Here is a 10,671-nt window from a genome sequence, read left to right as displayed (position 1 = left end):
CACACACACACACACACACATCACCAACAGGCTCCTTCCAGCAGCATACCAAGGGGCATTTCACTGACTATTACACTATTACAGATGGTTTCCTCAGATTAATGAATAAGCTATTCAGAAAGAGCTGACAAAAGGATTCCCGAAGCACCTCCTTGAGTCAAGGATGTGGAGGGACACAGACTGTGGGATTTCTTCCGCTCTTTGATATAAAGTTATTCTGAAGTCACTTTTCAAGTTTTCCTCCCAACTTCTGGGAAAGAATTTCAAAAGGATCTCCTCACACAATAATGAAATGCTTATTTGTCCTCATTAATAGTAAGTCATTTATTTCTTGATATCAGAAAATAACCAGCACATGCTGAAAGCCACCAAGTTTGCTAGCCACACCAGCTCACGGTCCAGTCCAGCATCTAGGGCAACACCTAAAATCATGAGGGCATGATGGATCAGCACCCCACTACTGCTGAATCACGTGCTGGCTAATTTGGGGGTCTGTTTCTAAAGCCAGACTTGAGCATCAGCTTCTTTCATTGTCACAGAGGTTTCCACCCCTTGCCAGAGGCTCAGGAACTAAAAGCAAGGATTGGAGATGACTTCTGGTCAGCAGCCAATGGACAGCTCTGTACCTCATTTTTCTGGGCCTGTGGAAAATGGAGACTCACTGTTAACCCCAACATCAGCTAACAGGGCAGACAGAGGAATAAGCCAGAGATAACAAAGCGCTGACTGGAACCACCTTTAACTCAGTTGTTTCTAGTATATTAAAAGAGGGGAATTAGACTTCTACAGAACTTACGAGTTACTTACTGCCCCAGTTACAAGGGACTCACTGAATTATGGAAGCTTGGTAGGGTTTGTGTCTAGTTGTCCCTGCAAAGCCTCATGCAGTCATGGGTTGGCTTCTGGAGTTTGTGATTTGTTCTTCATCCAATGCTGGGATTCTAGGTGTGGGTGCTACACCTTGGCCCTCAGGTGGGTAGTCTGCATTACAATGTTAAGGAGGGGACAGAGGCTTGCTAGACACACAGCTGCTCCTCCCTTTTGCTCTATGCTGCCAATGTGAACGGCTGCTCTGTGCCATGTGCCACTCTGCCTTGGAGCCAGCTGAGTATGGACTGAAATCTCCACTAACTGTGAGCTAAATAAACCTTTCCTTCCTTCATTTTGGGTGTCAGGTATTTTGTCCCAGCAATGAGAAAAGAATAACTGAGACAAGGCTTGAAGTTTATAGAATTAGAGAGGGGATATTTTAAACAAAACTAGAAATCTCAAGTATGACATGGCGAGGGCTGTCTTGGAGGCAATGTGTATAAGACCTGAGACAGACAGAAACCACACTCTCTGTGGTAAACCTGTTCCTGCCAGTTACTTCTCCTACACTGGTTTCTGCTTGTGGTACAAGAGCTCTGTTTTCCTAGACAAACACTTTTCCTTAAGTCTTCTTGGAGAGTAGCTTTTTGAAAATAGATCATAGGAGATAAATTTCTCAGCATCAGTCTATCTAATCTTTAATAACTTCTATTAACCAACAAAGCCATATAGAAAAAAATAAACAAATATAAACATTTTTTCAGACATTGTCCTACAGTCTCAACCTTGACTGATGCCCTCCTCCAGAACAACCTGGACTGAGAGAAAGAAGCCAGACACCAAAGAGTTCATCTTATGAAGTATAAAACAGAACTAATCTAAGTTCTATGGGGTTCTAAGTCAGGGTAACAGTTATGCTTAGGGCCAGCTAGTCTAACTAGTGCTTGCAGTTTGTGAATATGCTTCAGTGTGTATATTTCTCTGTATGTGTACTATATTTCAACAGAAAGTTTAAAAACAATTAAAATAGTAATTTGGCTTGCAAAGCTTGTTGTAGCATGTGAGTGAACAAAGGTACAATATTTGTCTTTTAAGTGTTGCCAAGCCACATGACAAAGCTTGAAGGTCAAGGAGACAGGCCTCTATATAAATCACTGAGACTTTTTCATGGCAGTTTTATATCTTTTTTTTTTTTTAATGTATTTGGTACAGGGCCTCACTGTGCAGCTCAGACCCATAGTGATCCTCCTGTTTTCAGCCTCCCCAGTGCTGGGATTACAGGTGTGCACCACTAGGTGGTCTAGGTGGCTGGCTCAGTGCACCTGGAGACAGGCCAGCATGGCATGTGGTGCCAGGGATCCAACTCTGGTCCCTGTGCTCATGGCAGTTTTAATGTCCTGTTTGAAGTTTCTTTTCATTTTCACAGTGCCATTGCAAGTGTTGCCAAAATGCAGACGTTGGATGCCCTAAATGACACCCAGGACAAGGTGAGCCGTGATGCTGGGGGATCACGCAGAGCCTGGCTCAGTATTTACCCATTGGATCTGGCTGCTTGTACGAGTGGTGACCACAAAGGTTCTTCCCAGCCCTGAGGTTTGAGGTCCCTGTGGGGGGAAGAAAATCTCTTGATCAAAAGAATACCAAGTGGTTAGGGTGATAAAAACTGTTCCTCCCAAATTCCTAAAATGTCCATTACATAAGTCATTTTCAAAATAAGATAGGAAATGCTGAATTCACAAAACCCTACCATTCCAAAAATCTCTTGGAAACATTGGCTTGGTTTATTGTTTTTATTTTCAACACAGCCTGGAATTAGGCTATTAGGAATTGGGTAGTTTGAGAGCTTCCTCCCTGCTGCAATGTTTCCATAAGGAGATACTAGATTTGTGAGGGTGGGTGGTGGGGATGTGCACAGCTTAGGGCTGGAGGAAGGTTGGGCACCAGCTGGGCCTAGGCAGTCCAGTCTGTTTACAAAGGTAGTTGAGTGTTGCTATTTTTACTTCTACACCCTGAATTTCTTCCAAAAAGCTGAAGAAACTTAGAAAAGTCTTACCAAGTAGATACCAGTTGGGTGGCCTCTGTAGAAGGAGACTTGCTTGCTAGGAGAGTTTAAAACTTTCCCTGCACGTTTCTGGGACTTGAAATAAACCTGCAGACAGACTAACAGGAGAAAAGGCGTGCAAACTTACTGAGTACATGGGAACAACACAGGAGAGAAAAGCAAGTGCCAGATAACCTGGCAAGCCCTAGAAGCTTATCCAGCTGCTTCATAGGGAAACCGGCAGTGGGAGCACGGACAATTTAAAGTAAGAATAAATCATTTTTAAGAGAGGTGAATGGGCCTGAAAAAGAAGTTGGTGACAAAGTGTGTTTGGGCTCCGAGGGTGCCGTCAGCTCTGGACTTCAGCCTACGAGGTGCGTCAGTCTCCTTTAAGGGATGGGATAACTGCAGAAGCCAGCCCATCTTATATCTGGAGGATCTGGCCTTTGGAAGCTAGCAGACACCACTCCCTCCATGGCCCTCTGCTATTCTAGTTCATTTATTAACAGTGATTCACATCCTCAGCTACAATTCAAGAACCCATGATATTTCTTATGCCTGTTTTAAGAATGAAGGAGTTTAAGACAACTCTCATCCATAGGACCCTACCACCCTTTCAGTCATTACAGAAAATTTCTATTTTGTGCCATGTGTCTCTAGATGCCCTACTTTAAGACCAACCTAAGGTTTAAAATGTGAAAAAAATCTTCAACAGGGTGGTGCAAACCTAAATGGGGAGGCACCTAACTTGCCCCTGCCACTATTCCCCTGGCCACCTTCCACAGACTTCTTTCTGCCACTCCACTTCTGTTTCCTTCCCTGTCTCTCCAACCAGGCCTGAATCGTGACAGAATTCATGTTGCCCAGGGGCTGACTATGTGACCCGATATTCCTGCAGAAAAGGTGTTACACAACCTGACAGCTTTCTGGGCTAAAAACCTGGGAGACCTGCTCTTAGACGAAATTCTACCTATTACTTGATCTTTCAGATGTCATGTAGCACCACTGAGATTTGTGTTTGCTCATTTAGTGTAAAAACTTTTTTTGAAAGGCCAAGTATATTAATTATCTGGATCGCTGTGGAAATTAAATTTGGCAACAGGTTGTGACGCTTCCTAGCACATAAAAGTATCCTAGCACATAAAAGTATCCAGTTAAAATATTAGTAATGAAGTTGGGTTCTGGCGTGTGGAGAGGCAGGATGTGGAAGCCTGGTTAATTTTTTTAAGTTGCCAGACTTGGAGGTCATAATCACCAAAGACAGCCAGATGCACGGGAAAAGAGACCCCAGGGGAGAAAAAGCTATCAAAGGAATTTGCAAATTTTGAAAGGTTTCTCTTGTTCTGTAGATTAATATCGCCATAGGAGTATCCTTGAATTTTACTGACAAGAGCTGGATGTTTGGTTTTAAGCACTTTGCTTATCAGGGTGAGGAAATTTAAGCTTCAGCATTGGAGCTGGAACTTAACCCCCAGGAAAGATGAATAGAAGGGCTGCTGTCTGCACATGCCAGGCAACTTCAGGCTCTAAAAACAGGCAGCGGATTTCCTTCTATCTAGGATTTCTTTCACAGCTCCAATCATGAAAACCTTTATCATAGTTCTTTTGCTTTTTCTCTGAAACTAAAAATATAGGCTCTAAGGTCACAGCTCCCACAGTGAGGAGCTTCTCAAAGTGGGAATTTCTCTTGATCTGCTTTTCAAGTTTCATATGTTGCCCCTCTGATGACCCCTCAGCAAGACCGAATCCTATTTACATGGGCCTTGAAGTCTTCCTCTCCTGACTTCCGTTAGCTTCTCCCATCCTAATTAATGAATAAGAGAAGAGACATCTTTCATTCTACAAGTACTACCATTTAATGGAGGCTAATGATGGACATTTCAGCTCTTCCCCAAAGTTAAGATCCCAGACTATAATACAGATGATTTTAGGTTGCAACCTAGAATGCGACTTCTCTATATTTTTAGTTCAAACTTGAAAATGAAATTTCTCCTATCCCCATCAATACAAAATCTACAGCAAAAAAATGGGTGCATTTAGAGGCTGGTCAACTTTTGCACAGTGTCATCAATTCTGAGGGAAGAGCCTTTCTAGACTCTCCATCCACAATGACAAGCCCTTCTACCTCTGGGGGTTCCTGATTGACAGGAGTGGGGACATGGAATGAGAACTTGACTCTTCTGTCATCATATTTTCCAAAGTTGCTATAAAACTCCGGTGCTCTGGTCCTATACAATTGTGGGCAGGTTCTCTAAGGGTGTTATCATTAGCAGAATTATATCAACTTTTTTCTTAGCCTGCTTATTTTCTTTTACCCCAAATTTTCCCATACTAATTCACAAAGGACCAATAGGCCCCAGGGACTGGGCTGCTCTTCCATTCACTCTAAAGGGGCATTCCCCTTCCAAGCAGCATTGAAAAGTCCTTAGTTAAACTATCCCTAATAGTTGAACATTGTTAATGGGCATATGATATGATACGGCCACTGTGGAAAACATTATGGCGTTCCTCAGAAAAGGTAAACACAGAATTCCCGTGTAAGCCAGCAATTCCACTTTTGAATATACATCAAAAATATGAAAGTAGGGACTTAACAGATATCTGTGTACTAGTGTTCATAGGTACCTCATTCAAATAGCCTAAAAGTGGAAACAGTATGTGTGGCTAGTGAAAGGACAAGTAAAATGTAGTATATGCATCCAATGGAATATTATTCAACCTTAGGAAGAATGACCCTTGAATTTATTGTGCTACATAAAATGAGCAACACCCAAAGAGACAAATACTGCATAAAGTCATCTTATATGAGGTACTCAGAGTCATCAGATTCTAAAGACAGAAGGTAAAACAGCAGACACCAGGGGTTGTAAGTTTCAGATAGCGATAATTGAAAAGTTCCTGCAGTGCATGATGGTGAAGGTGTTACAACAATGTGAATGTATTCAATTCCACTGAACCATGAATATGCTTAACTGGTTAAAATGGTTCATTTTATGTTCTATTTTACCGGCATTTTTTTAAAGACCAGAAAATAGAGGCACTAAATTGTAGAGATCATCCTGTAGATGACCAAATAATAATTCAATGCTGACTTCAGCAAAATGTGTGTAACACACAGTTGTCTCTTTCCCTTCCCACCTCCACCCATCACCTCTCTTGCCTGAAGCATGACAGTCACCACAAGGCTTTCTCCCTTGCAGCCTCAAGTGTCCTTGTGGTCCACCTCGCCTTGGCTCATTGCCCAGGTCTCTGTCATATCAGAATCATTTGTTTCTTTTCTCAACTCCTTTTACCTTACATTTGACTTAAATAAACTGCCAAATTGTTCTTCCTACTTGTAATCTCTTGAATGTGATTTAAAGCTAACCTGAAATAATTCAGCTGTTTTAGTTGAGGCTAAAAACACCCAGTCTGGAAGCAACTACTAAAGCCAGTGACCACTTATATTTCTTTCTAGTTCTAATGTTAAAAGATAAACAAAACAAAACACCACTAATACTCTGTAAAAAGTATATCACATGCACTAATAGTCTGACCTTAAAAAAAAAAAAAAATCCCCACCACTTTTTCAGACTCACAGCAACATTTATGACCAATATCTCAATTGTTTCTATCCTGCTAGACTATCAATAGAGAGAACCATTGGCCTTAATTTGCATAGAACTTATACTAACTTGTACCTGTTCATTAAAAAAGAAAAACTGAGAGAAATACTGATAAGTAAAACAAAGACTAGGAATGGCCACAATCCTATCCCTCAGTGATAACCGTTGTTAATACTGCAGTATGATCTTCTAGTGTGTTTAATTTTTCAAGACCAAAAAGAAAAGACTTCAGGAGTCAAGATGCACCTGAAAGGAAGAACTGTGTGCCTGTGCCTTGGCAGGGATATTTGAGAAGAGTTGTAGGGGCTGGGGAGATGGCTCAGTAGAATAAGCGCTTACTGGGCAAACGCAAGGGCCTGAGTTCAATCCCTGGTTTAAAAAAAAAGTTTAAAGAAAACCCAAATAAAGGGCCAGCCAAATAGCTCAGCGAATTAAAGTGCCTGCAAACAGGCACAGGGGCCAAGGGTTCAATACCCTGGCCAGCCCTTCCGGCCCTGCCCTCAGGGTGCACTGATACAGCAATTGAGACTGGGCATGATGGCCCACGCCTGTAATCTGAGCTGTTGGGAGGCTGTAAACAGGTGGATCACTACGAGTCTGATCTAGTAGTGAGATCTTGAACACTCTGTAGACCCTTCCCTACAATACCAAAAAAAAAAAAAAGAAAGAAAGAAAGAAAGAAAGAAAGAAAGAAAGAAAGAAAAGAAGACCCAAACACATCACAAACAAAGTGACACTTGGGGCCGTGACAGTTTATCTCCCCTTTTATTTAATGTGACTGTCAAGGCGAGGGCAGCTGAGATCTATGGTGGTAAGTTACACTCCTAGTGAGCTGATGCACTCTTCTTTGTTGACTAAGAGGATATCATCCTTAGGCTGTGTGGATGCACTGGAAACCAAAACCCAGAATAGACCCAAAAGGTCCCTGGACCCCAGTTCTCCTCCCAGGAAAAACAAGTGCTGAGTGTGCAGAAGCACTGGGTGTCCCTCACGGAAGTCCCAGAAGGTCCCTTGGCTCCATGGGAGTTCCTCTCGGTCTGTGTTCATCTACACCCATTTCAGCCTGTTTCCTGGCTGTCTTTGGCAAAGATAACCAATAGGAGCTCTTGTTACTGGAACCAATCAGCCTTTTCTTCACTAGGCCATTTGATTAAACCACATTGGAGTAGCTATAGTCACAGTGTTTTAACTGTGACTAAAACATAAAAAATTGCAATTTTACATGATTTGACCTAACAATCTTACTCCTTCTTCACTTCCTTCAGGGGTGCTTTATTCCTAATCTTTTGACAACTGATGGGTTGCCCTGCCCCAGACCTGCTCCAGAGTCCCCAGAGCTGCCTTCGAATGTTGTGACCCACATCTGCACACTACTGCCAGAGTGGCTGACAATGGCACTGAGCACAGATGAACATAAAATTAACCATTTCTTCCTTCTTTCAATACAAGGGGCTAAAACCCAAGGCCTCGTGTATGTTAGGAAGCTGCCCTACCACTCAGCTATTTTCTCAGCTCTTTACCTTTTAAAACATCACTTCAAAACATATACCCAAGTCTCTGGTGTGGGCTCAGTGGTAGAGAATATGGTTAGCATGTGAAACGCATTGAGTTTGAAGCCAAGCACCAAAACCGAAAAATAAAATGTACCCATATACATGTATATTTTATTATATATCATATATAATTTTAAAAATTAAAGATAAGTTAACGAGAGAAATATCAGTATAACATGTACTCCTATGGCTCTAGGCTGAAAGTGGAATAGAAAAAGAGATATTGTCAAAGAAATACACAAAATTGTAAAATTCTCCTGACCAACTACAGTGCTTTCTGCTACTTTTAATATTTCACAACCGAAAAGGCTCAATATGCTAATTTTTTCCCTCCTTACCTTTAGCTCCACCATAAATTCCCAGCCACGGTGCACATGGCATATCACAAACCCACACCTGCTCTGGAGAAGGTCGCTCCACTGAAAAGGATCTACATTATTCAACAGCCTCGAAAATGTTAAGCCGGGATGTAAAATGCGGCCAACCAGCGGGCTGCTGCAGGCATCCAGCAGCTTAGCAAAAAGCCCCAAACTTTCCTACGCCCAGTGCACTTGCTTGGTAAATAAAACAGCTTTTGTATCTTCCCTATTGACTTTAGATAATAAAGCACCTCAAATTGTAAATCCAGTGTATTCCTGTACCTCATTTTGTTGTGTGTCAGGATCCCATTGATGTTTACATATGTAACTCTGTAGAGTGAAAGGAGAAGCCAGAACACGGGCAACTCCATTCTTCGTCCTAGGTCAGTTCTCACCCCATGGATGCTGACCCTGGGGATTCCACCCATGCTCTCTTCTAGTAGCCAAAGATTAGAGAAGAGCACACTGAGAAGGGCAAAATCCAGTGTTCTGTGCTACCATGAAGAATGGCTCTTCTCAGATTTTTTTGACTTAGGATATCCACTTGAGGTACCATGTCTCTTCAAGTTCCCTGTACAAGTACTTTGTTTTGAAGATTTGGTGAGGAAAAAATTTTAAATTAAATTAATTACAAACATTATTGTCTATCAAGCAATCAAAAATGAAAGGTAGAATTGCATGGTTTCAGTACAAGATTTGTTGTGACTCCTCCCTGGAAGTTAATGCTTAGAAGCAGGGTGATCATGATACTACAGGGCATGTGGTTGGGTAGCACAAGTTAATTTTCACTGGAGGTAGGATGTGAAAGAAACTGTTGCCATAACAGTTCTGTTCTGTTCTGTGTCTCTTAGACCTCCATCATACACACACACACACACACACACACACACACACACACACTTACTTTATATTCTCACATTCAAACAGCCAAAGGCATTCTCAGATAATGGAAAGGAACTGCCACATTTTTTCTCCACAGAGGTCAGAGGTCATTCATTCCCCACCTCCACCCCCACCCCCACTCCACCAAGCTGCACTCCTATTCAACAATGGGCTCCTCTTTTTACCCCAGGAAGGAGTCCATCATTTTGCAAATTGACAGTGCTTGGAGTCTAACCTAGTACCAAGCCACACTCTGATCCCTGGAAATCCAAAGGCAGCTGGTTGAAGCCCAGCAGTCATAAGGATCCACCTTATCACCTCCACTACCATGTTGGTCCCTTTTCAGAAAAAAAGAGAATTGTGTGAGACAATACTGAGCCTACACACAGTGCCAGCACAAAACAGTAAGACAGTCCTGATCATCCCACCTTGGCTTAGCTCAGTTTCTAGTCCTTGGAATGAACTTGGAAAAGACAAAAGGAAGAACGATCAGGCCCATGAGGGAATTCTAGGAGGATATGGCCACACATGCAGAAAGCCAAAAGGACTATTCCTACCGCCAACTGAGGAGAAAGGTCCTGCTTGGATGTCTGTGGCTCTCTCAATGAAGAGCTCCTGAAGGCGTGTCACAAGCCCAGAGGAAATTATGACAATGAGACAATGTCCACGGACTGGGTATTCTCTAGCAGATACTTTTCTCTAGCTCATCAGTTCACCTCAATAAATTCTATACTAGGCACTAGGATACAAAGATGAATAAGACACTATCCTAGGGCCAGCCAGATAGCTCAGCAGACTAAAGTGCCTGCTTAGGCAGAATGCAGCAGCCAAGGTTTGATTTCCCACATGCTGAGCTGGCCCTGCCCCAGGCGTGCACTGAGATGGCAATTGAGACTGGGTGTGGTGTCATACATCTGTAATCCCAGTTCTTGGGAGGGTGAAAATAGGAGAATTGCTATGAGTCTGATCTATATAGTGATACCCTGTAGACCCTGTACTAAATACATTTTTAAAAAAGACACTATGCTGCCACCAGGATATCTTAGATCAAAGAGACAAAGACATATGAACAAACCAAGAGGAAGAGAGAATTTAGACATGATTGCAGGAGAGGGTGCTGTGGATAGGGCTCAAGAAATAACCAGTGTCCTGTGTGGTAAGCACCTGTAATCTCAGCATTCCTGGAGGCTGAGCTAGGACTGCAAGCTCAAGCCCAGCCTGGATAATGCAAACACTTAACAAGACCCTGTCTCAAAATTTTAAGAATGAGCAGGGGATGTATGCAGCTCAGTGCAAGGGCTGTGGCTTTAATCTCCAGCACTGCCAAAAGTAAGAAGGAGAGAAAGAGGGGAAGGAGGGAGGGGGCAGCAGAGAGTAAGGGAGGGAGGCAGACAAGAGGTAGGGAGGAAGATGTGTGTGTG

At 42.6% G+C, this 10,671-nt stretch overlaps 1 protein-coding gene across 1 annotated transcript in view; it reads left to right on the top strand.

Annotated features, from left to right (window-relative positions):
- Positions 1 to 8,632, top strand: part of Dapl1 (death associated protein like 1) — an 18,651-nt gene extending 10,019 nt beyond the window's left edge. Inside the window, exons 3-4 of the mRNA XM_004629898.2 lie at positions 2,237 to 2,297; positions 8,354 to 8,632. Of these exons, the coding sequence (XP_004629955.1) occupies positions 2,237 to 2,297; positions 8,354 to 8,470 (178 nt within the window). The 3' untranslated portion in view covers positions 8,471 to 8,632. The remainder of the gene's footprint in view (positions 1 to 2,236; positions 2,298 to 8,353) is intronic.
- The last annotated feature ends 2,039 nt before the right edge of the window (positions 8,633 to 10,671 follow it).

The sequence above is a fragment of the Octodon degus genome, unplaced genomic scaffold, assembly GCF_000260255.1.
Source record: "Octodon degus isolate 3935 unplaced genomic scaffold, OctDeg1.0 scaffold00032, whole genome shotgun sequence".
NCBI classification, from domain to species: domain Eukaryota; kingdom Metazoa; phylum Chordata; class Mammalia; order Rodentia; family Octodontidae; genus Octodon; species Octodon degus.
Note: the sequence above shows the minus strand (reverse complement) of the source record. Positions and strands in the feature narration are given on the sequence as shown.